This window comes from Dasypus novemcinctus, chromosome 1, assembly GCF_030445035.2.
Source record: "Dasypus novemcinctus isolate mDasNov1 chromosome 1, mDasNov1.1.hap2, whole genome shotgun sequence".
Classification (NCBI taxonomy): Eukaryota; Metazoa; Chordata; class Mammalia; order Cingulata; family Dasypodidae; genus Dasypus; species Dasypus novemcinctus.
Window position 1 is genome coordinate 39,533,730 of NC_080673.1, and position 27,035 is coordinate 39,560,764.

At 38.8% G+C, this 27,035-nt stretch overlaps 1 protein-coding gene across 2 annotated transcripts in view; it reads right to left on the minus strand.

Moving 5' to 3' along the window:
• Positions 1-27,035, minus strand: part of TMEM131L (transmembrane 131 like) — a 163,258-nt gene that overhangs the window by 38,935 nt on the left and 97,288 nt on the right. For both annotated transcript variants that reach the window (XM_004471448.4, XM_058280406.2), the window contains exons 8-20: positions 17,064-17,141; positions 16,709-16,862; positions 15,353-15,411; positions 14,938-15,046; positions 13,176-13,275; positions 12,516-12,669; positions 11,763-11,933; positions 10,385-10,454; positions 9,164-9,281; positions 7,512-7,653; positions 5,330-5,439; positions 4,265-4,337; positions 2,212-2,339 (exon numbers count right to left, since the gene is read on the minus strand). In XM_004471448.4, coding sequence (XP_004471505.2) covers positions 2,212-2,339; positions 4,265-4,337; positions 5,330-5,439; positions 7,512-7,653; positions 9,164-9,281; positions 10,385-10,454; positions 11,763-11,933; positions 12,516-12,669; positions 13,176-13,275; positions 14,938-15,046; positions 15,353-15,411; positions 16,709-16,862; positions 17,064-17,141 — 1,466 coding nt within the window. The remainder of the gene's footprint in view (positions 1-2,211; positions 2,340-4,264; positions 4,338-5,329; positions 5,440-7,511; positions 7,654-9,163; positions 9,282-10,384; positions 10,455-11,762; positions 11,934-12,515; positions 12,670-13,175; positions 13,276-14,937; positions 15,047-15,352; positions 15,412-16,708; positions 16,863-17,063; positions 17,142-27,035) is intronic.

Genomic DNA, 27,035 nt, shown 5'->3' on the forward strand with positions numbered 1-27,035 from the left:
AAGTGACTGGGCTCCCATCTACCATACAGGAGGTCCACAGCTCCACACCCAGGGCCTCCTGGTGAAGGCAAGCTGGCCCAAGCAGAGAGCTGGCCCACGCAGGAATGCTGGCCTGCACGGAGCGCAGGCCCAAGCAGAGAGCTGGTGCAGCAAGATGACGCAATGAAAAGAGACATAGAGGAGAGACAATAAGAGACACAGCAGACTAGGGAGCTGAGGTGATGCAAGAGAATGATCGCCTCTCTCCCACTGTGGAAGGTCCCAGGATTGGTTCCTGGAGCTGCCTAAAGAGAAGACAAGCAGACACAGAACGCACAGTGAATGGACACAGAGAGCAGACAATGGGAGAGGGGGAGGGCAGGAATAAATAAATAAATCTTTAAAATAAAATAAAATAAAATAAAGAGCATGGCATAGGGAATAAGGGTGCACCACAGGCAACAGAAGCTGCCAAGGCCAGAGAAGTCAACGCGAGCTGACCACAGCAAAGACGCGTGAGTGATGATGGTCACTCCTCAACCAAACACCTAGACTGCAAAACCACTGTTGTCTGATAAACCAGATATTGAAGGGGACAAATAAAAAAACCTTAAGAAATGAACTGGGGGCCACAGAGAACCACTAGCAGATTGAGACAAACTGATAAAAATGGTTTCCAGGATCTTTACCATCTTCATCTAAAATCCAGAAACCTTGAAATGAATTATTTAGGTTGTTAAGTAATAAGGTATTAAATGGTCGATACTGTTAATGGAAATATTTTGTGTCTATCAGTACAGAAACCATCAAAACTAAATTAGCTATTATAAAAAATTCAGACTTTATTTGCAAGTCTGGGGCATCTTAACCTGGGATGAGATAAAGTTTATCTCTGCACTTCCTATAATCTTAGCTCTTCTATGAAGAATAGTTTAAAATGGAAACACTTTAGTCAATAGGGCTTTAGGGAATCTCAGTTAAAACACTTCAGAGGGAAAACTCTTTTAAGAACTTTATATTACCACATTTTATTTCCAGTAGTATTTACTTGCAGAAGAACAAACTCATACATAAAAGAAGTTCAGGGATATCTTTTGTAGTTGATCCAATACTAGAAAGGCTTTAAAAATTATGAAAATGTAATTTTTGAAAAACTAAATTTGAGTTAGACTTTTCTCCAATGCAGAGAGCTTTCACACTGATCTGAATTTACTAGAAGTCTTGCAAGAAGACTCTCAGTTGGTGGCGGACTTGGCCCAGTGGTTAGGGCGTCCGTCTACCACATGGGAGGTCCGTGGTTCAAACCCCGGGCCTCCTTGACCCGTGTGGAGCTGGCCCATGCGCAGTGCTGATGCGCGCAAAGGAGTGCCCTGCCATGCAGGGGTGTCTCCCGTGTAGGGGAGCCCCACGTGCAAGGAGTGCGCCCTGTAAGGAGAGCTGCCCAGCGCGAAAGAAAGTGCAGCCTGCCAGGGAATGGCACCGTGCACACGGAGAGCTGACACACAAGATGACGCAACAAAAAGAAACACAGATTCCTGTGCCGCTGACACCAACAGAAGTGGACAAAGACGACGACGCAGCAAATAAACACAGAGAACAGACAACTGGGGTGGGGGAAGATAGATAGACAGACAGATAGATAGATAGATAGATAGATAGATAGATAGATAGATAGATAGATCTTTAAAAAAAAGAAGACTCTCAGTAAGATGACCTAAAGATGAAGAAAATTTCAGAATAAAAAACATTTGGCTGCTTAAATCAGTTATCAATAACTATAATTTAAAAAGACAAGGAACAATTAGCATCAATGGGCCCAAAGAAGCACTTTTTCCATTGCCCCTTGGGGCTACAGAGAATTCCAGGAGCAAGACAGAAATATGAGAGTGGTGTAAGTTCAAACCGCTACAGATATTCACAGAAGTGCTTCAAATATTTTTCAAAGTTAAAGACAAAAGTAGTGCATATTCTGCCTTCTGTGACAGACGAGATGCACTGTGAAAGGTACTGCCCCTTTGAGACGAATGAACACTTCCCGACTACACCAGGGGGGGAAACTGAGGCATGGGAGGATTATGTGATGATGAATCTCAGGAACTGGGGACCCGACTGAGAAATAAATTGTCAATACATTGTCAACTGTTAGCTAGAGAGATATGTATTCTTGAGGAAGAGATTTAGACAGATGAATTAGCGAGTAAGAAACAGACTCTGTGAAGGAGAGATACCTACCGGATTAATATCAGTGAGGTCACTTTTCCAGAGTCAGCTGGTGTAAAAACTACACCAACCCTTTTCATTTCTAAAGACTGCAAATTTAAGTGCAGGATGCCAAATCTGGATTCCTCAGAATGAATACCCTGAAAATTATTAATGAATACAATTAAATTCTATAATGCAAGCTTCCATGTTCACTAAGCATATCTTAGTATATAAACATAATTACTTTTAATGTCCAGAGTCGATCCCCCTAAGCAACCTATTGAACCTGTTTATCCTGAAAGTTCACACCAACAGTTCCCAAGCCTTGGCGCAGATGTACCAGCAGAAGCGGCAGGATAGCTTGACAGGGATACTGGGAGGATTTACTCCAGGCTTGGGAGCTGGGGCTGGAACTAGCCTTCTATGAAAAGACGCTTTGCATGTAAAACCTCAATTAGAAAACAGACCATAAAGCCTCTGCCTGAGTGCTACAGTGACCTGCCAAGAACTACCCAACCCATGCTGGACAACTTTAAGTTCTCCTTAACACTGAATTTATCTATAAATCATCTTTATTATATTCAGTGTTCTCAGTCAGAAGAAAGATCTTTTATTTACTCACATGCTCCTTTATTCTTTCCAAGATTTCTAAAATTTTCCCTGAATAAATCCATGTTCTAAATTTAAGATTTTAATTCTTTATCATGATGGTAAATAGGCTTTTCCTTCTGTCCATTGCTTTTCCTAGTTCCCTGTTGCTAAAAACAATTTATTAATTTCTCAGAGCTATCATGTAATCCGTATGGTAATAGTTCACTTTTAAAATTTATCTTTTGATTATTGATAGCATTTCCCAAGCCATATGAAAGAAGAAATGGTGATGGTATTTGATTTCATGAAGGGAGACACTCTGCTTTATATCATGAAATATTCATACTAAAGAAAAAGTAATGGCTTTTGGTATTAAAATTATAATAATAGCATTTAGTAAGTGGTTCTTATATGGCAGTCACTGGCATATAAGGTATACGTAAATGACTGCCCAAAAGCTTAAGAATTGGGTAGCTGAAGGAACCAAGAGTGCCTACAAGTGCAGGCAAGAGAGTCTCATCTATTGGATGAATGGGATTGAAACACTCCCCCTCAATTAATAGTGGCGTGGGCATCACCATCCCAGAGTCCTCAGGATTGGGAAATGAACAGTGGACTAAAAGAAACTTACTTGTATTCTACTATAGACTACTTGTGAATCTAGCAATGGCAGAAACACCACTGTTGTGGAGGCAGTGACCAATGGACGTTCTGGGGTTAGGGAAAGGGAAAAACAGGTGTAATAGGGGGGCATTTTCAGGACTTAGGAATCACATGAATGACATTACAATGACAGATACAGGCCATTATATACCTGGCTACAACCTACCAAGTTGAATGGGAGAGAGTGTAAACTACAATGTAAACGATAACCCATGCTTAGTGGCAATGCTCCAAAATGTGTACATTCCAGTCAATGTACCACACTGATGAAAAATGTTGCTAATGTGGGAAGATGTGGGAGGAGTGGGGAACAAGACATATGGGAATCCCTTATATATTCTTTGTAACATTTATGTAATCGAAGTATCTTAAAAAATAAAAAAAGAATTGGGTAGCTAACTAAAACCACAAAGCCTAAATAATTTAGTAAGAGAAGAGCTTTAAAAAATGCATTTGTTTTTACTTTATCTTGCCCTAAAAAGAATGTGAAAGGCTCAGGAATCTTTAGGAAATTATAAATTCTGGGGTTTTGAGTTTTATGTTTTTTTTTCTGTTTGTTTTATAGTTCTGATTCAATTGTTATTTCTTCACTCACATGAAACTAGATAGGTCATCAAATTAAAATAATTTACAACTAAAGTGAACCATTGACTCCTGCTGCATTAGATAACTGGGAATATCTGCTTTTTATACTTAGTGCCTGGAGAATAAAAATAAGAGAGTCACATAAAACACATAATGATACTTTAAATGTAAATCAGTAGAGGACATTCGCTTATGTGCCTAGCCTGTCAGCATTCTTTTTTTCTGTCTAAAGACAATATCCTACCAGGTATGGACAAGCCTTGGTGAGCTGGAATTCACCAGTTGTAAAATTAATCATCTGCATATTAGCACCAAACCTATAAAGAAGGAAACAGATGGTTAAAATAGCATCCAGGTTTGTCAATAAAGAAAAACACATATAAGCATGTACGTATATTTATTACATATATGTGAACACACTTTCATCCCATCCGGTCAGAAGTGTATTACCAGCCCCTGAACCATCATCCCTGGGGCATATTTTAGGGGCCCAATAAATATTGCCGAATGAATAATTTTTGTAGCACAGAATATAAAGACACATACGGTGACAAATGCTCTAAATATGAAGCAACTTTTTTCCCCTCCAAATAGCTCATAGCTATGGAACCTGAAAGGCAATGATTACCATATGAAGGTAAATTTCCCACTGGGAAATTGACAATGTCTGGAAACATTTCCTGTTGTCATAACTGAGGAGGTGGCACTGGCATCAAGTGGGTAGAGGTCATGCTGCTAAACATCCTTTCTCTCTCAAACAAAAAATTATCTGGCCCAAAATGTTAACAGTGCCAAGGCACTGTGGGATAAAGCAGATCTTCCTAAGCCAAAAGGAGTAAATATTCTAAGTAAAACTGAGATTGTCTGAAAATAAACTAAAATATAACAGACATGAACTAATACTATTACAATCTTAGCTTTTTAAACTGTAAAGTAGAAAATACAAAAACACAAAACTCATTTCTTGTGTTGCCCAGGGAGCAACATGATTTAGATTCTAAATATTAGGAGCATAGGTGAAAAATCCTGATGATAAAAGTTCTCTAGAAAAGAATATTCTGTTGGGAAATAGACTTGAAGCAGTACCACTGAAGATGTCACGTATCAGATAGTGCCGGTAATTCTCATAAAATTACATGCACGAGGGGGCTTCATGACCAAGGTTGATGGAGTAATGAGTAAATACTATCTCTATTCACACGCAGGACTTGGGTGAAAAATAGCAAAGGACTCTAAAGAATTCTGAGTCTTAAGAGTATTTCCCAAACCGCCCACCATTGGAAAGTCTCCACATGAAGGGGTGCATTACCATTTGTGGAGCAGGCGCACCGCAGCTTCAGGGTCAGGATATAAGGAGATAGGCAGGAGCTGCAAGGAGACTGGCAAAGAAGAAGGGTTCTTCACCATGAAGTACTTCACCTAGAGATGGGCAGAGGAAAAGGAAAAGCCTGAGAGAGCTATGGCATCACTCCTGAGGTATTCCTTCCAAAAACACATTACATGAATCTAATCACAAGAATCAGCACACAACTCACAATGAGGAGCATTCTAGAAAATAAATAGCCTACCCACTTCAAAAATGTGTGCCATGAAAGGCAAAGAGAGGCTGAGGAACAGTAAAGGAGACTCAGAAGACCAGACAACTGAATGCAATGTGAGATTCAGGACCACAAGAAAATTTGCTATAAAGTACATCAGTGTGGTGAGTGGAAAATTTTGAGTATGGTCTCCAAATTAGGTATCAGTATTAAAATTAGTGTTACACTTTCTGATTTGGATCATTATACTCTGTTCTCAGGAAGGTGAGATGAACCTAAGTATGAGATAAACCATCTCAAATGCTTCATTAAAAAATGCGTGTGTAGAAAAAACAAGAAAGAGAATGAGAAAGGAAAGCTGGCAAAACATTACACTGATGAATTTATGTGAAGGGTAATTGGGAGTTCTTGGTACCGTTCTAGTGACCTTTTCTCTAAGTTTGAAATTATTTCAAAATAAATTTTTAAAAAAGTCTTAGAGACTGAGAAACTCAAAGAGCACCTGATGAAGTACAAATTATAATGCAGACCATTTTTACTAATCATTATTTTGGGATCTATGAATAAAACGTATAGGCAAGGCTATTATACTCACTGGATCACAGGACAAAAAGAAATGCTAACCACTTTTTTCAAATTTTAATTATATGAAGAACCCATCCTAACAACTGTAAAGTTGGTGACTCAAGTGAAACTCCTGGAAAGCACGAATCTCAGTAACAAGAATGACCAGATTTCCATATACACTTCCAACTTGGCCAGTTTCCAGGGAAAGGCAGACAAAAGTCATCATATCTCATTCTAAGAAAAAGGTACTACATTTTCCAAAGAGTCCTGATAGAAGCTGATTATCCTAAGAAAGTATATAGGCATAAAAATCCATCAAAATAGAACCTTTTAAAGAACGGTTCATTTTCAAGTTGGTCTCCAAAAACAGGTGAAAAAAAAGATCTTGGTTAACTTAGTCCTAAAATTACTTGAAAATGGAGTCACCACTTACACAATTACTTTCTAGAACCAAGCTCTTAAAACAAGTAAGCCACTCAAGAGTTTTAAGGGTCTAAAGAATAAAATTATTTAGTACTTTTAGTCTGACTCAACGATTGGTTCAACATACCCGACAAGACTGTCAGAGGAATGAGAATAACTCGTCAAAGGTTGGGTCAGTATTTTAAGAAAACTGTATTCAGATTATGAAATAATGATATCTTGACTCAGAAGAGAAAATGAATGTCATCAGTATTCTTGATCGAGCGTTTGCTAAATTCGATGTGAAAATAAACAAAAGCACCTCTTCTCAGGGTACTGTGGCAGACCCCAGGGGTTAGATGACCCGACCTCTGGCTCTGCCCTCTTCTTTTCCGGCCTCTTAAAATCAGGTGTCTGTGATATAGTTCTGGCCAGTGAGAAGCAGGTGGAAGCCTGCTGCTGGCACCTCTTTCCTTGGCCCTTCTTCCTGCCATTCTTACACAAGGAAGGAAGCCAGCACGCAAAGAATGGGGAATAAACAGAAAACCTCCCTCCCCAAGGGCATCGCAGAGCCGCTGCACCAGCTTTGGGCTTCCCTTCCCCGGGCTTCTTGTTACAAAGCAAGTTCCCACGGATGCCAGTGTGACTCAAGATTCTCTTTGTCATTGACAGCTGAATAGATAGGTGATATACTGAACTGAAAGGTTTGGAACTCAACATAAACGTCATAAATGCAATGCATTTTTTGTAATATAGCCCACACGACGATTTTCTACCTATTTAGAGTTTCATTCCTTATTGTGTTCTTCTGACACCTCCCTACTAACCAAGTGTTGAAAAGCATAGTAAGTGTCGCTTAAAGTGAATTTCAATTAATAACTATTGGCTAGAACAATATCTTATAGTAAAGATACCCTGGTACACTGAAAAAAAACAAGGGTTTTTGGTCATGGACAAAGAGGTTGAAAGATACACTATCCTCACCACGCTCTTCCTGAGGGGAGTTGCACTGAAGTTTAATACGAGGCCAGGCTCTGTGATTAAACGAGGCAAAAAGGAAACAAAGGATTCTGACTCCTTGGATTTCTTCAATTGGGAAAACTGAGTCATTCCTAAAACAGTCCTCCTGTTTGATAAAGGAAAAAAAAAATTATTACAAAAAATAATTTTGACATTAAAAAAAAAAAGGAAAATCACTGAATACCACTCCCACTAAAAGCAATGAGGGCTCCTTAGGGGAGAAATGGATTATTCTAGCTCTGAGAGGGAAAGTACCAGATGAGCCTAGATGATCCTGTTTTACCAGAAAGCCAGGAAGTGCTCAATTAATGAGGGAAATACGTAAAAAGGACTCAGGAGCTCCCATCAGTCAAATCTGGGATTAGGGGATCAAATCTGGGACTTGGCAACACCAAGTAATAACAATGGTAAAGAGATTACAACACAATGACTAAAGAATCCATGAATCTATAGATACACTGAAATAGAGTGAGAGAAGTTCTTTTTTAGAATACCTATTAATAATTACAGAATGAATAAAATAACCAGAAAAAAAGCCATTTTATAGCCACCAATCTAATAACTGATTCAGTTATTAGGGATGCTTAGGTTACAAGACATTTATACAATCTCAAATTATCACCCCAAATACTATTTATTAATTGCAAAGGGAAAGGGGTATCTTTATAATGGAGAGATCTGTCACACATCGCCTAAATCAAACGATTAAACTTAGCAGTGCCAATAATGGGACAAACTGACATTATGTCCTTCCCAAAATGATGCAATGATACAATTAGGTAAGTAGTAGTCTTTCCAAAAATGTTTGGCCTGAATATAAATTTAGGGAAACAATAAGAAAATACCAGAAAGTAGAATATTCTATAAAATAACTGACCTGGACTCTTAAAAAAAAAAAAAGACATAATGAAAAATGAATAAAGGTAGACACCCCAATATAAAGAAATTAAGGAAACATGACAAGCCAATGCAATGCATGATCCCTGAGTGGATCCAGGATTAAAAGAAGGAAAAAAACACAACTATAATGGATATTAAGGAAATCTGAATATGGACCACATATTACATTTATAACTGTATTAATGTTAAGTGCTGGGGTATGACAAGGTGGTAAAGTTATCCATAGGAGAATATCTTCAGGCAATTCATGCTAAAGTACTGAGGGATGAGTTACTCATATATTGAATAACTATCCTCACCACGCTCTTCCTGAGGGGAGTTGCACTGAAGTTAAACATAAGGCCAGGCTCTGTGATTAAATGAGACAAAAAGGAAACAAAGGATTCTGACTTCTTGGATTTCTTCAATTTTTCAAATGATCTGCAAAACGTACATGTGTGTTCATATTTATACACACACACACACACACACACAGGTCTCAATATATGTAGAGAGAAATCAAGCAAAGGCGGTAAAATGTGAACTGGTGAATCTAGTTGAGGAGATGAGTATTCACTGCACTATTCTTTCAACTTTACTGAGTTTGAAATCTGTCAAAATAAAAAGCTGGGGAGAGAAATCAAGTATTACAAACCCAGTCCTGAAAGTTCAATACAACACTACACAACTGTTTCCCCATTGCTGAATAAAGGAAATGAAGAACCCTGAGGAGTTACCTGCAGACGTCACCATTTTTTAATTTCTTCCATCTTTCATACAATTTAGTTGCAAGTTCAGAATCCACATCCCAGGTAGACCGATCCAGAGAAAGGGTCTCTTGCCAATTAGGAATTTCTAAAAGTTAGATCAGATCAGATTTAATATTTAGAGTTACAGAGAATACAATTTACTTAGTGAATAATGCCAAGGGCTGGCTGCAAAACTTTTCAAATTGAGAGGACCGTAGAGTGAATAAATGCCACCTCTTTCCTCTGATCACTTTACTGAAAGGCCTTCTCTAATCTGGCAAATAATATATCAAATCAAACAAACATGTGTAAAACAAAACTAAATCGAATTATGTAAAGGTAACAACATAAAAGACACATGGCTCATGAATACAGCCTGAAGCACGTTACAACTCTACTCCCATCACTTTTAACAGCTTGGAATCTAAAACGCGGACCCACTTCCATGTGGACGCGCGTCATGGGAGTCCTTCGGGTGCTGGTGGACACAGGGTAATTCTCGAGAGGGGGCACGCACGGGTCAGAGAGTGGGCCCATAAAAGGTGCATGCTTACAGCGTGGTCTGCGGCTCACCGCGCCCTCTCTACTTATCTGTTCTGTCCTGTCTCTGCTAAAGAGGGCATCAGGAAGGACAAGTAAGAATGTGCCAATCAAGAAATCTCTGTATTTTAAAACTTCCCTTAAATATTTTAACAATCAAATACTTTAATCAATCAAAAGCTGAGAAGAGACTAGAAGCTACTTTTTATATCTACATTATGGCCGTCTGCTTCACATAAGAACAAACAACCACTCCGCCAAGATTTTTATGCTGCTGTACCTCAAGTCTTATAGCTTAACTCAATGCAATTCCAAGTTATTTTTACTAACTTCTAGCCAGCTCTTTTATAAAAGAAATCAGAGCTTTCCAATGTTTCTAAGCAACAAGGATGCTATGCTGATCAAGGAAATAATGAAGATGAAAAAGTCCATTACAAAAGTGTGAGCTACTGAAGGATAAGGGGGCATTATTTATAGAAGTACCTCACATGTTTTTTGTGGACTCTTAACAATTTCAAGTCACTCTGTTAATGATCATGCTCTCTTAGGATATGATGCAATTATATATACAGATAGTTATTCCATCTACAAATGCTGATTTGTTTCACTACTCCCCCCGCCACCCACCACACTACAGTTCTACAGAAAGCCTAAGGGTAAAATACTTACCTGCTTTTGATTTTCCCATGAAATAATGCATGCCACAATGTGCTATCACTTCAAAACCCAGACTCCCTTCCTAGATTGAAAAGTAATATATGAATAACTTAAAACACAAAACTAAACACAAAAATCCTAATGCACTAAAATGCGAAGCAGACATTGGCCTCCACTCAGTGAACTTCCCTTTAACCAGACACCAACCAACTAGAACATAAACATTTCTTGGTTTCCTTTACCCTTAAATGAGGGACACAAGCTGCCTCTGACAAGAAGAAAGACCTCAGTGGATTCTGTTCAATAATCAATAACCATAATGACGACTTGGCAGCTCAAGAGACCCAGAGCTGCCTTCTGAATTCAAGATTAAATTAGTCTCCAGACATTTTCAGTGCTATATACATTACTTTAAAACTCTACTCTATTCCTCTGAAAAACAGTAAGTCAAATCTATAGTAACCCCTGGCTAATCAGAACATTTAAATGAATGCCTCATTTCCTACAAGTTTGGAGAGACTTGCTAGTTCCACACATACCTGAAAACTGTCTGTTCCCTCCTCTTACATGCATTTCTTGATAAAAAAAAAGGAACTAAGAAATCACCCCTGCTCAAAACACAGATGAATGGAATTAACCTTGCATTTTATTCGGTTTAATTTTAGAAGTCCTATCTTTAAGCTTATAGCTAAGCGTGAGGCATTTCTAACTAAGAAACATCAACGCCAGTGAGAAAAATCATAAAGATGATTGCATGAATGTCTCATAGTAAAAAATTAGAATCCAGTGTTATACGTAATAGTTTGGATCAAAAATAAGCAGTAATAACAACTAAATGAAAATAAATAAACAGTAAGAAAAAAATGAGACGTGTTTAAGATAAGATCTAAGCTAAATACTATTTGCCCCAGGTCTTTGAAAGTATTTTCTTAACTGTGAATCCTTTTAAGCTTTAGATTTGGCCCGTGAAGGAAATTCAAATATGAGCAACTGAGAGGCACTCAGAGGTCTAAATAAAGCATTTAACAATCTAATTTATTTGAAGTCATGGCAAGTATTAAAAGCTCAACCTAGTTTTTTACAGTAGCACATATTCCCTGCTTTACAAATTTTGCAAATAAATGAAAATGAGACTTATTAATCTACTTGTAATGTGCTATTTGAGTCAAGAAACTCAAATTACTTTATGAAAAATATAAAATCCTTCCAAATATGGAAGATGGCATCTAAACAATTTATCATCTAAGATTGGTCTGGTAAACTCTTTAATTTCTTAAACACCCTTGAAGAATATGAGCTTAACCCAGTTAATAAAACGCAAACACCATAAGGTTAGTCATTAAAGAAACATTAGTTAAGAAAATTACACATATAGTGTTGAAAACAATACCTTGGGTGGTGCCGAGTAAATCTGTAGAGGTATTGCAAAAATGGCACCTATGTTTGTAGTCAAAAATACATTGGTGAATATATTTATGGCAATGTCTTTAACACCAAGTTTCAAAGAAAATATATTCCAACAGCCTGGAGGTAGAAATAAAGGGCCAGTGAAATTCAGAATCTAAAAAGAAAAGAAGCAAGAAAAATTACTTTCCCTAACACTAGTTATGATGACACTCATTCTAAAGTATGATGTTAAAGTTCTTTAGAGTAGAATAAGTTCTTTAGAAAAAAGTAATTTTACTCCATTATTTTCAGGTCAAGGATTGAAATGTTTTTTTTTTAAGGAACAACAAGTTTCTAATCAATATGCTACTGTTTTTAAATTCTGTTTAATATGCTACTGTTTTTAAATTCTACGAAAATAAACTGGAAATTTTTATAGGTGGTACTTTGCAAAAAACGACTAGTTTTTCATGAGCCAGGTTTAATTTTACTAAATACAATCCTTTTGATAGAAATTATATACTAAAATATTTTAGAATAATAGTAACAACAGATATTCTTAAAGGATATATCCTGATCCCTTTGAGCTCCTTGAACTAATAAAAAGAAAAGAGCTCCTAAGTAATGCTGAAAATGTTAAAACTACTTGCTTCACAAGCATAAAAGACTGATTTTTAAAAATTCTTAATTTCATAGCATCTGACCCTTACAACAAAGCTTAAAACAGGCTATAACATGGAGAACAATACCGATGTACCTTTAAAATGTGCTTGGTCTCCTTGGAAACAAACACATTGTTTAACACAATACTATGGTCAAAATGATTGAGATACCATATTGACCAAACTCCCGATGTGTTCTTGTGAGTCTCTATGTGAAACTGGGTTGTGGAGGAGTCCATTCTAAAATACCTGTGGACAGAGGAGATGCACGCTGTGAGCCCCGGTGCATGGCGCTGTCAGCACTCTCACCAACAAGAGAAGGAAGGGCGGTGGAGCCCACAGAACCCGCCCGTTGGAAGTGTCCTTCGGGATCACCTCCTTCAGCCCTCCTGCTCACATGTGGAACAGCTGAGGGCCAGAGGGAAGCAAATGGGCCACAACAAGGGCGGCCCACGGAAGCCACCTGGGCAAGGCCAGGAGCCAGACGCAACGCAGACACACCAAGGAAGCATTTCCTCTACAATGCCCGGCTGCCTCGCTTGGCTGACTGGCAAAACCCGCCTCACAAACTGAATTAATCGGCTTCCTCTTCCCCGTTCCACCAATACCCCTTTCTCAGGGACTGTTATCAAAGCTAACGGATAAGGGAGATGGTCCAGAAAGAAACAGAATCAAGCAGTCATATGAGCCATATTTTAAATCATCTCTGAAGAAAGAAAAATCATATGACTTTCGGAAAAATAGAAGTAACCTACCCTTGAACCACAGGAATGGAGAGGCATGCTTTTAGTGTTGGCGTGTTTTTGGTTTTCTTCACATCTTCTGTATAAATAAGTCCACTGCCACATGATGTAGCTGTTTTGAGGTGGAAAGAAATAAATGTGAAACATAAATGCCTTTTCTTTAAGTCTAAACAAAAATAACATTATTTACAACTTTTTGATTGCTTCACTTTTCTGTCTCCATTTTCACTCCATTAAAAATGATGAATCAGATAGAAATAGTAGTAAATCTCTTTCAAAAGCTCCAATCTTTCTTTCCTTTTCACAAGTTTGTTGCCAATTATATGGAAACTGCTGCCTACTTTTTTTTTAACCAAACCTCTCCTTTCTTCTCTTGGGGGAGGGTGGGTGGTTAGAGTCAATACTTCGTGTCTTTTCTTTTACAAAGATCTGTCTTCACCCTAAGAAAGAAGAAATTCCTTACATCTGCCAGAGATGACAAAAGTGAAAAATGAGGCTGCTCAACTGGGTTGGGTGGAGAGGAGCATGTGGAGGCATGAGTAAGAAAAGAATAAAACAGTAAAAAGGAGCTCAACAGTAAAAAGTGGGAATGTATTTCAAAACAGTGCTGATTTACCAAAACAACACTCTAAAGCTATGCTAGATGTAGGTTAATATTAAATCACTGGTATTGCATTCTTAACTGTGATGCTAACACTTAAATCTTTTTTTTTAAAGCTATAAATACGGTGCAAAATAAAAATTCAAACACTAACAAAAGCAATTTAAAAATAAACTCTATCTGACATCGAGTTTCCTGATTATCTTAGACAAAGGAAACAACTGCTGGCAGTTTTTTGAGCACCTCTCCAGGAGTTCTATGCAGACGGAAGCACATAGATACTCTTTCTTATAAAAGAAAAAACTAAATGTACACACACAGCTTGCATTACATGCCTGTGTATGCTTTTTAATAGCTGCCGAGTATACTCTCCTGTGGATGAACGACAATTTAATCACTTATCAATGGATGCTTAGCTGTTCTACTATCACAAACAATGCACAATTTTGTGGGTATATCTTTGAATGCATGCAGGGGTATTTCTGTAGAATAAATTCATATTATTAGAGTTAAGGATCAAAGACCACATATGAGCATTTTAAATTTTCATAGATTTCTAATTTTCCCTACCAAAAAAGCCTACATCAGTGTATACTCCTGTCAAAAATACATGTTCTTTTCCCTACATGTTACCAACCCAGAATATTAGTAACTTTTTTGCTATTCATCAATCCAAGTAAAAATCTGTCTCTCACTTTTTGCTACAGTTCTTTAAATATAAGTAAGGCTGGGCATGTTTCTATATGTTTAAAGCCCATTTGCATTTCTTTAACCATAAGAAACTTTTTTTTATGATGAGAATGAAAGATTGGGTTGGGTTATATTCACTAGACATCCTGCATCACAATCTACACAAAGAAACAAACCTAGGGCAGTATATGGTTGTTATCAGTACAAGCAGCACCTCATCTTACTCAAGCCTTTCAAATTACCAACTGAGTTCAGCTTTAAGCTCAAAATCCTCATAGGCAGCAGAGTAAGAGTGGCATCAACACTGCTTTTACACCACACCGCCTCTTAGAACTACTAAGGCTGTGGTACTGAAACGAAACCCATGTATTTTCTTTAAACCACGCTTAATCTGTCATTATATCTCATTTTACAGAAAGAATGGCCATCATAACTAGGTAATAAAAATAAAAAGACAATTTCAAATATTTTTAAAATCTGTACCTTTGCAAGTAAAAGAGGCAATTTTTGTAAAGTTTGTTGCAGAAGTAGGTAGCAGTACTGGTTCAAACTGCAGAGACAGAGCATCTTTCTGTGAAAAATGATGCACATCCTACAACAAGAAAGGTTACACATTAGTAGTTTCAGCTGTCAGAATATATGGCCCAGTTTTGATCAACTGCCAAAAGAGCCAAGTAGCACACGCCAACACATACAGCAACTGTTCAGCAGATGTGTCTATAACAGCATCAAGGGGTGCTAACAAACTTCACAAAAACATGGGGTCAAGCAAGGGAAAGTGACTTTAAATTAAAGCAAAAGGGAATGGAAACAGGTGTTTCTGAAAAACATTCATGTTCTGCAATTAAATGAACCCTTGCAATTTCAAAATGTTCTTTACGTGGGCATTTATAATTACCTGTATCCATATGAGGTTGTTTCCTGAATGTAATATATATATATTTACTGTAGAATCATCTGTCCAAAAAGAACCAGAGCAGTAAGATTAAAACAAAGAGCCATTTTCTTCTCACAGCTTAATGCAGTAATTAAAACATCACATTAACATTTCTATTAAAAATGTAACTCATTTTTCAACACCAAAATTGAAACTAGAAGCTGCTTTTTATTTTGTATTCTTTTAAGTCACAAGAAAAAGTTTACTTACAAAAAGACCTACCTCTCAACATCAGCCATCTAAATGATAAAGAACTATCAGGAGAGAAATGATAACTTTATGGATGTCCTACCATTCCTCCAGATAAAAGTAACCAACTGGACCTCTTCAAATAAAGCGATGCTTTCCTGTTGGCTAGAGAGTCCCTTAACTCCTTATGCAGACAACCACATTTGAGAAGAAAAGAACCCTGGGGTCTCAAAACACACGTTCTGTTTTGACCCTCACCAAAAAAAAAAAAAAAAAAATTCCCTACAGCAAAGTCTTCCTTCCATTACTGTTCTCTTGACCATTATGGAAATCATCAAAAAAATATAAATCTGAGGACAGGAAAGCTCTTCTGCTGATCTATCACTTCTACAGCCAATTGTGAGGATTAGAAAGTAAACCAAGCTTGACCAACAAATAACACTGCCAGTATAAAAACTATTGTTTGGCACCATTTCTTTCTCTGTATCTGTATCTGTATATATAATCACATATCTCACACACATATTTACATCACAGAAGAGTCTGTATGATCAATGAATAACAGCAAAACCTACATGATATAAATTTCATGGCTCATATAATATATTTCCCATAAAAGTTCTTAGAAAGTTAAACCAATATACTAGGTTATTTTTGTCAAGCAGAGTGTGCACTCAAGATAAAATTTCTAGAAATGAACACTAAAATTCACATCTTGTCAGGCATCCAGGAGCAACCAATATCTAAATGACTACTAAAAACAGAAAACAGGATGATTTGGTCAAATGAACTTGTTCAAATCAGTAAAATTGGAACAAGGGACACAGATTTCAAATAATTTGTGGATATTTATATTAAATGGCATGTCCTTCTAATTTTTCACTCTGTCCAAAAAGGCAAGAAAAATTATTCCACAGTAAGCTCAGAATATTTTACAGCTGCTATTTACTTCCCCCCAAAATCATAACCAGTTGTAGATTGAGAAACAGTTACCATCACAATCTTTTAATAATAAAAGCAAAGTTTTTTTGTCTTGTTTGCTATGATACTACTATCTGCAAGTAAATGCAACAGAATGATGACATGGGTTAACATAAACATAATCAAATTTTCAAAAGTCCACCTTACCTGAGGCCTCAGATTTATCTGTAGCTACGTAAACAACAGAGAAATGATCTAACAAATCTTGTGTGCTCTCTTCAAATTCTTTTGAGGAGTTTACCATTGTTACAATTATGCTCATTTGTAGCCGTAAAACATCTTCAGATTCCAGATAACAACTCTGAGATCCAAAGGAGGAGGGAAAAAAAAGGAAAAAGAAAAAAAAAAAATCCTCCTTTTAACTTTGTAGTTTCAAATTTTAGAGAAAGTACTTAAGGTGAGGGCATGTGTATTTCTGAGAACAGAATGTTCTGTTTTCTTTTTGTTTTTAAGCAAAGAGGCACAGCAAGGCAGGCAAGGAGAAAGCATTACAGTATTTTACCTTCAATTGCTGACACACTTTATTATGTAAACTGCATTCCAGTTGCACCTGCAAGAGGCTAGTATTAGTGGTTCCTGCCTAAAAGAAGAGAAAAAAAAAGAACTTAAAAGGGACACAAAAGGCTTAATCTTGTATTTAATAGTAAACAAACTATCATTTTTTCAGAAACTCATTTATTCATTCTTTTATTTATGCACTGAACAAATATCTGAGTATCTAATAAATACTGGCATTATTCTATTTATTGGAAATACAAGAGTGAACAAAAGAGACAAAAATCTGTACTTCTCTGAACTAAGAGTCTAATGAAAATCATAAGCTCTTTTTCAGCAACATGAATATTCCTGTTATGGCCATCAGCAGGCGAAAATGTTCTAAACACAAAAAACACTGTAGTTTGGCATGTCTTACACCTGTTGAACATTTTGTTTAAACACAAAAACCTACTTTTATTTTAAAGCAGACTGGACCAGGAACAACCAATTAATGAGCTTAGAGGCTATGTCCGCCCCGCCCCAAGTCAGACAAAGCCATTTGAGATGTCAAAGTTCAACTGGGTATCATTTTTAATATCTGGAGTAACCAAGGATGTAAGAGACAGAGTTTATGAAATATTTGCAGGGTTTCGTCAGGTTCAAACATCTTAATCACATGGGATGATATTGCCATACCTTCAAGACAAAAACAAAATTCAATCAAGTGATTCAGCCTTTGGGTGGGACAACGGGGATTGCAGATGTGTGAAAACACACAAAAATTAGGTCACACAGCACTGACTCCAAAGGGCCAGGCTAGGAGATGCCTCTTTCTTTAAGATTGAAGGCCTGATGTGGCTCAAGCATTTGGGTGCCCGTGTACCACATGGGTGGTCCCGAGTTTGGTTCCTGATGCCTCCTCGATTAGACGAGCAAGACAGCAAGCTGACCGGATGGGCTGGCATAGTGAGCTGGCGCAACAAGATGATGCAATGAGGAGACCAAAGAGGAAACACAATGACAGACACAACAAAGCAGGGAGCAGAGGTGCTCAAGTGATTGTCTCTCTCCCCCACATGGGAAGTCCCGGGTTTGGTTCCCAGTACTGCCTAAAGAGAAGACGAGAAGACATAGAGAGTGCACAATGAACAGACACAGAGAGCAGACAGTGAGCACAAAGAGGAGGAGAATAAATTTTAAAATCTTAAAAAAAAAAAAAAGATTGAAGGCACTGGGAAAGTGATCCTAAGAAGGTGCTCAGCCTGGCAGCCAGTGAGAAAATCAAGAACTTCAGCAAGGTAAGAAGGTATCCCACAGCCCAGCCTGATGAAACTATTGGGTAAACATCTATGAACACAGGAAGGTTGATAAAGTAGAATCAGCACAATTATGCTTAATTTGTTAGATTTATAAGAAATATCTAAGTACAAGATCATTTTTAACTACTTCAATTGCCATTAGGCAATTAAAGTACCGAAAAGGAATAAAATATAATACATTTTAAAATGTACTTAAAATATTTAAGGCATTTAACGAAGCTTGGAAATGGGCCAAACATTGATCTAGGGCTCTTTTAAAAAATTATTGCTCACACACTGTATGATTTCTATGGAATTTCCAGAATAGGTAAATCCAGACACAGCAGATTAGTGGTCCCCAAAGGCTGTGACGAGGGAGGATTGCTGACAGACTGTTTAATGAGTATGCAGTTTTCTTCTGGAGTGGTGAACATATTTTGGAACCAGATACCTTTGCACAACACAGCAAGTGTACTAAAATGGCACTCAACTGCACACTTTTTGCTGGCCCATGCGCAGTGCTGATGCGCGCAAGGAGTGCTGTGCCACGTAGAGGTGTCCCTCATGTAGGGGAGCCCCACCCGCAAGCAGTGCGCCCTGTAAGGAGAGCTGCCCAGCGCGAAAGAAAGTGCAGCCTGCCCAAGGAATGGTGCTGCACACATGGAGAGCTGACACAAGATGACACAACAAAAAGAGACACAGATTCCTGGTGCCACTGATAAGGATAGAAGTGGTCACAGAAGAACAGACAGTGAATGGACCCAGAGAGCAGACAACTGGGGGGGGTGGTGGAATAAATAAATCTTTAAAAAAAATTTTTTAAAGAAAGGACCAGATTTTTAAGTCTTTTCTGTGCACAAATGCCACCAAAGACAAACAAAAAGAGCCTACTGTTCTCTAAAATTGCTTTAACCAAAGTTACAAATGTTTATGGGGCCCGATCCAGCAGAAACTTTTCATTTTGCTTAATCGTTCCTCCTCCTCTTGTTTTTCCTCCTTCCTCTGGGTCCACCTTTGCTAGTTTTTCCTCATCTAACCATCAGAATCTAGAGTTTCTTTAGTCTATTTGTGCCCTCTTTCCCCACTCTCCCAGGGAGCTCTTTGACTATCCTGAGTCTCCTACTGTTACATATCCAGCTCAGACCTCTCTGCAGACCTGCCGTATGTCTAACAGACAACTGGACATACACCTGAATCCTCACATGCTCCAAACCAGCTATCTTTGCTGTGTGCCTCATCTTAGGAAAGGTCACTCATATCCATACAGTTGTTTAAGCCAGAAACCTGGAACTCACTTTTCCTTCTCAAACAAGACCATAATCAAGTCATACTGAATGTGCCTCCTAAATGCTCTTAAACCCATTCACTTCTCTTCATTTCTAATACCCTAGAGGAGTTTGGAGGTCAACAAACCACAGCCAGGGCCAAAGCCCAGGCTGCTACCTATTTTTATAAATAAAGTTTTATTGGAATACAGTCATACTCAATTCCTTCATGCACTACCTATGACTGCTTTTGTAATATAACCAAACTGAGTAGTTGCAAGAGACTGTATATATGGCTCACACAGCCAAAAATACTTTCCAGTCCTTACTGAGAAAGTTTCTGGATCCCTGCCCCTTAGTTCATGCAAACAAAACAAACAAACCAAACCAAACGACAACAACAAAAAACAAATAAAAAAGGAACTGGTGCAATAACTTCCTCCTAGTGCCTCAGCCCACTGCACCCCGTTCTTCACACAGCATGAGCAGGGAGTTTACAAATACGCAAATGTGGTCATGTCACTAACGGCTTAAAACACTTCAAAAGGTTCCCATAGCCCTTGGCAAAAGTCTCAAATCATTTACAATAGCTACAAAGCCAGGCACCTGCCATCTCTTCCTGGTTTATGCTCCAGCCTCACTAGTCTACTTTCAGTTCTGTTTTGCTTTGGACCTTTCAATGTGCTGTTCCTCTGCCCTGAAGCCTCTCCCCTACCCCCCGCCCCCTCTCCTCACTCCTTCACCTAGCTGAATCTAATCACCCTCCATGCCCCAGCTTACCTATCACTCCCAGAGAGGGCTTTCTTACACCACAGCTGGGAGAGCAGACCAATGACTTATCCCGAGAGCATCCTTTACTTGACCTTCTGTAACACTCCTAATTATATACGTAGCAACTTTTTCTCCCATGGTAGATGTAAACACTTTGTCTAGTTGACCACATGCCCCTCACTTAATGGGCACTCAACATAGAGGTGAAGGAATGGAAGTGTGAACATGGCCACATAAGCTATGGAGTTGGCCATGCTTGGAAAAGAGCAATAAAAAAAACCCAGCAGCTATAAAAAATATCAAAACCTGACATTCTGTGTATGCTTCTAATCTGAAACTTTCTTTTGAAAGTTTAAAGAAAAGAACCCACAGGCATACTTTCAAAGTATCCATTTATAATTAAGATTTTTTTTAAAAATCTACAACAATTTAACTATAGGTGTTAACCTGACAAGGCAATTCTCTTCCTTAAACTATTTCTTCAAATATTCGTATAACATTCAAAGTTCAAAATTATGGTTTTGAGGAGATTAAAACTTCTATTTGCTCCATGATTTGATGTAATTTAGAGCCTAATATTTTGTAACTCTGGGTGGATGAAATTTATAATTTATAATTTTCAATAAGATTCTACTATCTGGAAGCATAACAAAAATAAAGCACTAGTGTTTCATTTGCTGAAGAAAGTATTTCAGAATCCCACAAGGGGGAGTTCTAGCACCTCCAAACTGCCTTTGTTTCAGTACGCTAATTTTTCTAAATGAGAAAATTAATAGCTCATGTGTTTTTCAAAGGAATAACACTTGCTGCTGCAATCTTGACTTAAAAAAAATAAACTCTAACCAAAATATGAGCCACTTGGAACAGCCACACACAATGGGATTACAAGTTGCCCCTCAAGGAGACCAACTGAGCACGCGTTATGACAGTAGCTGGACATCCCCTCATCTATCAGTGTGCCTGGGTGGATTATAAAGGAAAAACAAACAAAAAGACCAATTCTCTACCTCTGAAACTTTCCACATTCCTTGAACTAATTATCCCATAAAATTTATAGATGAAAGAAAAAGTAACACCATACAAATAACTCCTTGGTTGTTTCCATGTGAAATAGGTGGGTAAAATGTGACTTGGAAGAGGTTAAATGACTTATCATAGGTGCCCGGGTTAATTACTGGCAAAAATAAATAAATAGCAAGTCTTTTAACTTGTCAGTACTTTTACCAAATCAGAATACACCAAGTCTATTCCTCCTAGCTATCCAAAGGCCTAAAATTTCATGAGAAACATTTTAGATAACCATACCAAGAGGTAATAACAGTCAAGAAAACAGAAAGGTTAACCCCTTTTGGCATGGTGTGTGTTTCCACAGCTTTGTGGTAAAGAGATGTAAGTTTAGGAAACTGGATGCAAGACAAAGAATCTTCATCCCTCATTTGTGCACTGGGCCAATTGCACAGTTAATGTGCAATTAAACTGGAAAGAAAATGATACGCTTAAAGTGCTCAGGCACTTTAGATGACTTGCACTAACAAGAGTAAACCATACCCTAACAAATGTAAACAAGAAGTCTGTCATGTAAGGCACTGATCCAGACAGAATGGAACAGCGACTTGTGTCAATTATGCCGTTCCCAGTAATGACCACACATGAAAACTTTTCATTTAACGAACATAACTTCTGAAACATAAAAAAATGACTTAGATAAAAACCAATCTTGGATTCTATTTTTCTAAGAATTTTGCACCCCTTTTACACTTTTCAATGGTAAATTTTAGAGATCCTTATGTAAGCAAATCTCTTATGCCAACGTGTGTGTCATTGGCAGGAACTTGAGTTTCGTATAAGCTGTGCAACCATCCCAATGGCCACGCATCCAGCACGATGTACATTCTATACAGTCAATGATATTATATATAATGAGTGCTTTCTTGGCCCCCTCCACACACACTCACGCTCTATAACCAAAGTCTTAACTCAGTGTTTCCTGCAAAACAGATGTGTTGTTTTACCCTGACATCAAACAGCAACTGTGAACCAACATCCACTACCACTACACCCTTCTTATTCCTTACATCTTTAAGTCACTGAAAAAGCTGCCAAATTCATTCACTAAATCAACTGCAAAAACCTAGGCTCTGGTTGAAATGAGGTTTTTATGCTTTGTTTTAAGGAAAAAGGGGTTAATGCATACACGTGGCATTTTTCCTTATCTGCATCTTTTAAGAAAAGGCAGTGTAGCCAAGTGGCTTTGCATTCAACAGAGAATCATGATGCAGCTGATGTGGCTCAAGCGGTTGAGCACCTGTTTCCCACCTGGGAGGTCCGGGGTTCAGTTCCGGTGATGCCTGAAAACAACAACAAGCAAACAAACAAAAAAACCAACTCAGGGGAACTGAGTTGGCTCAGTGGTTGAGCACCAGCTTCCCATATATGAGGTCCTGGATTCAATCTCTAGACCCAGTGCCTCAAAAAAAAAAAAAAAAAAAAAGAGAGAGAAAATCATGATAAAACCCTGGGGACATTCCCTAACCTCTCCAAAATGCAGCATCCTCTTCTAGAAAATGGAATAAATGAATTCACGCTGATATTAGCATTAAATGAGAAATGTATGCAAACCACCTGGCATAGAGCAGGCCCTTAAAGGGGAACACTATTATTTTTATTTGTTCATTCACTATTAATGTATTTACTCAGCAAAATCCCACAAGCAAAATTATTTATATGCTTGTGGGTAGCATCACATGAAAGTTCTTAGAGGGAAATTCCAATTCCTCTTCCCCACTCCTTTGTTTTCCAAGGAAAGGTGTTTTGTTTTGTTTTTTTTCCCTTAAATACTTCAGGTTTGTTTGTTTTTTTCTTGGGGGGAGGGTATTATTTCACAATAGACTCAGAATCCAAGGAGAGAGAAAGTATTTACAGCACGCACACACACTCTACACCAAGCAAAATTTGTGCCAGAAGCCCTGAAAGATAAATAAAAAGTAATCTGGGAAATAAAGTAACACTTAGAAATTGAGATTTTTGATGGAATGAAGTGTCAGTAGTCAGTTGTATGACAGCCTGGTTTTTACACTTGGGTAGCTGGCTTTTAACTGCTACAAACTGGGCTGGCAGTTGAGGTCAGCCATGTGGGATTCTCACCTTGGGAGGTCATGCAGCATGGGGTAGCTCTGTCCAAAGGCAGGCAGCTATTTTTATACTGTTGGATGATGCTGGGCCGTAAGCAAATGGCAAGTGGGTCCAAAGGCCTGGCCCAAGCCTTGAGCCAGGGCGCAGAGCTTGACAAAGGTTCAGGCTTTATGAGGCAAGCTGTGGTAGTTTGACCTTGAACTTAAGCTTTTACTTAAGTAGGCACAGCAATGCCAGGATGAGAAAGCACTTCTAGAACACTACCTGCTGCTTTTTCAGTTGAGTCTTAAAGAAATTGTTGGGGCCAAGTCCAAGGAGGTAGTGTAGATAGGCAGCTCCAAATTCTATTCCTTTTTTTTCCATGGCTAAGAAATGAAACTATTAAGAGTTTAGCTTAAATTCACTTGGTTGGTCCGCAGACTCAAAAGTTACTCACCAATGCACGGATTCTAAATTAATATATCACATGAGCGCTAACCATGGCTTTAAATAGTCAAGATCCAAAACAATCTATCCACAGAAAGATGGAAGATTAGAAAATTAAGAAGCAACATGAGGGTGTCCTTATAAAGAAGATAAGCTCTTATCTTGGGCTGAGTCAGAGAAACAATTCGAGAAGATTACTGCACACCCAAAGAAGTCAACTCTGAAGGCTTGTCCTTGGAACAACCAGGTTCACTCAGAGAATCAAAGAGGTGCTAGAAGTGAGAGAAGCACATTTCAGTCTTCCTATCAGGTAAAGAACAACACCAACAAAAGGAAAGCAGCCTGGTGAAGCAGGAGGAAGAAAAGGGCTCCCGTTCAGAGACAGGGTGTCACCTTGGGGAATAACTGGAGATGAAATAGAAAAGGAGACCCTGAAGGCCAGAGAAAACAGTCATAGAGAAGAGAGATGGAGATACACTGGGATCTAGTTGAGAGAGTTTTACAAACAGGGGAAGATGCATCTTTGTGTTGACTGGAGCATAAAAAGAATGCTTACTAATAAAGGGAGCTAGGCAAGATCTCAGTGGACTGGAATTGCTCCCCTAAAAGGATCCGGAAGCCAGTTCTAGGAACATGAAGTGCACACTTGTAAAACCAGGAATAGAATTCATAGAGGGGCAGTTGAGAATCTGTACCTTCCAAGACTCAGAAAGCAAGGCTTATTTATATAAAATTTGGGCAGGATGGGAGAGGGGGAACCAGGAAGATCAATTTAGTATGCTCCAAGCATTATTAGGAAGAGATATTTATTGCCTGTGCCCTGAAGGAACACAGTTCAGAAATGTATGTTATAAGGACTCAGTCTAAGTGAAGGCACTGCAAAGAGAAAACACAGTAAAGAGGAACCCAACAGGACAAGGCAGTCTGAGCCCAGGCTGTGGAGAATTATCCAGCACAAGGAAGAGAAAGAAGATGTGTTTGAACAATAGATGTTTTCAGCAGACCTAGAACATACTGATTTTATGTATTTTATGCAAGAACTCATGGGGAAACATCAATAGGAGCATGTTAGGGGAAAAAATCTAGAACAGAAAGTAAAGAAAATAGAAAGGAAAGGAATGCGTTAATTCCAACAAAGAGTGTAAGTGTTAGTCTACACGTGTTGGAGGAAGAAACAGACCGACGAAAGAAGCTGACGGAACAGCTGGAAAAATTCAAGTGCACTCCTTTTAGAGGAAGAGAGGAAGAATAAGAGGCACAGCCCACCACTGCAGGAAAAGACAACAAACGCTCAAAAACTGGAGAAATGCAACGAGTGGCACAAAGCCAAAGGACATCCCCATGTCGCCCCCAAGGACACACAAGCTTCCAGCACCAGCAAGAGTGAAAACAATTCTCCAACCGAAATGAATGGGCCAGAACGGGAGAAACCTTTCCTACGAAGTAGGTGCCGTAAGCCTAGCAAATCCCCAGGGAGAGGCAACTGAAAGAACACTGGGCACAGGTCTGGAAGGCCCTGCCCGCAGCAGTCCACCACTAAACGCAGCACAGGACTGCCAGAAACAAGGGCTCAGGGAACAGGGGAACCTGGACACATGGGAAGGAACAGAAAGTCAGGCCAAGCGATGGGGCTGCCACCACCACAAATTTCCAAACTCTGAGGAGAGGGCCCAGGTGTCTCAGGCCCCACTTCCTGGGAGAGGAGGTGGTAGACGCAGGTGGCTCTTCCCCAACTTCCCATTTCCTGCCACCCGACAGATTTCTCCCTAGTAAGTTCAAAGGTCTTGATTTTGACGCCGAAACCAAGGTGATTCTCTCTGTCCCTCCTCCTCCTCTTTCGCTGGCAAACTGAAGCACTGGGTACCCTTTTGTTTAGGATTAGTGCCTTGGGGGCTGGGACTGGGGTATGTTTTCCTAATCTGGTGGACCTTAGGCTGATGATCTGATATTATGTCTCAAGCAAGGCTCAAGAGAGAATTAGTATGGAAACGTGATATAACTTGTGCAACGCTAAGAAACCACACACATTCTGGTGAGAGACAGCACGATCTGCAGCTGCTGAAGGTTCTCTAGCACCACACTGGCATCTGGAACTTCTCTGGATTAGACCAAAGAAAATAAGGAATGGGGAGGACTTTACATTCCTTGAATGTTAGCTCACGGGACCAGAGCCTGAAACGTTAACGTCCTGCCATGGGACTTAATCTCTGAATTTTAATTTTTCCTTGAGAGTTTCATAGGAGGAGAAGGTTTATAATCAAAAATAATTGTTTTGAACTAAAGTGCTGAATATATTTTAGCTATATGCCTGGTACTAGTTTTAAGCTCCTTACAGGCATTAATTTCTTTACTAGCCATAACAGTGCTATGAGGCGGGACTATCATTATCTATTTTACAGGTAAGCTGAGACACATGGAGGTTGAGTAACTTGGCCAAGATCCCTCAGAACCCAGCATGGTCTCCATGGGTTTGGCTTTAGAATTCATCTTCTTATTCACTTACTATGCTTTTCTACTAGGGGGCATCCTGATACGGCTGGTTGTTTTTACTCGAGTATCTTAATGTATTTAATCCCAATGCAAAATCTCTGATAAGCTGCAGTAGACATCATAGTTGGAAAGAATTTGGCATGGGAAATAGAAGAGGAAGTGGCCTTTCAGCCGTGGGTATAGTGTGGCCTTGGTGCAGATTAGTTATGAATTCTTCTAATCCGCTTCAGAGATTTTCAGGGGCAGTCTCAACGGTGTGCCCCAGCAGTCCGAGGGGGGTCGACAAAGGACCAGGGGGACTGGCACAGGGATGGCACTGGCTCAAGAAGTCCCATGGCATCTCCTGTGGTGATCTGCTGATCCTCCCAGAGAGACCAGGTAGTGAAGGGGTGAAGAGAATGTAAACTGGGGAATTTTATTAAGGAAAGGATTCCTTCTCCACTCCTCTAGCCCTTAAAAACTCAAGATAAAGGTGATATTTTAGCTCTCTAACTCCCAATTCTTATCTATCAACTGGTTCAGAACTTTGGCAGGAAGAATTAGGCATCTTCAAATCTTCTAATGAAAGTTTCTGGACTATTCTAATATAATGAGTGTTTGAAAGAAGTAAAAGGA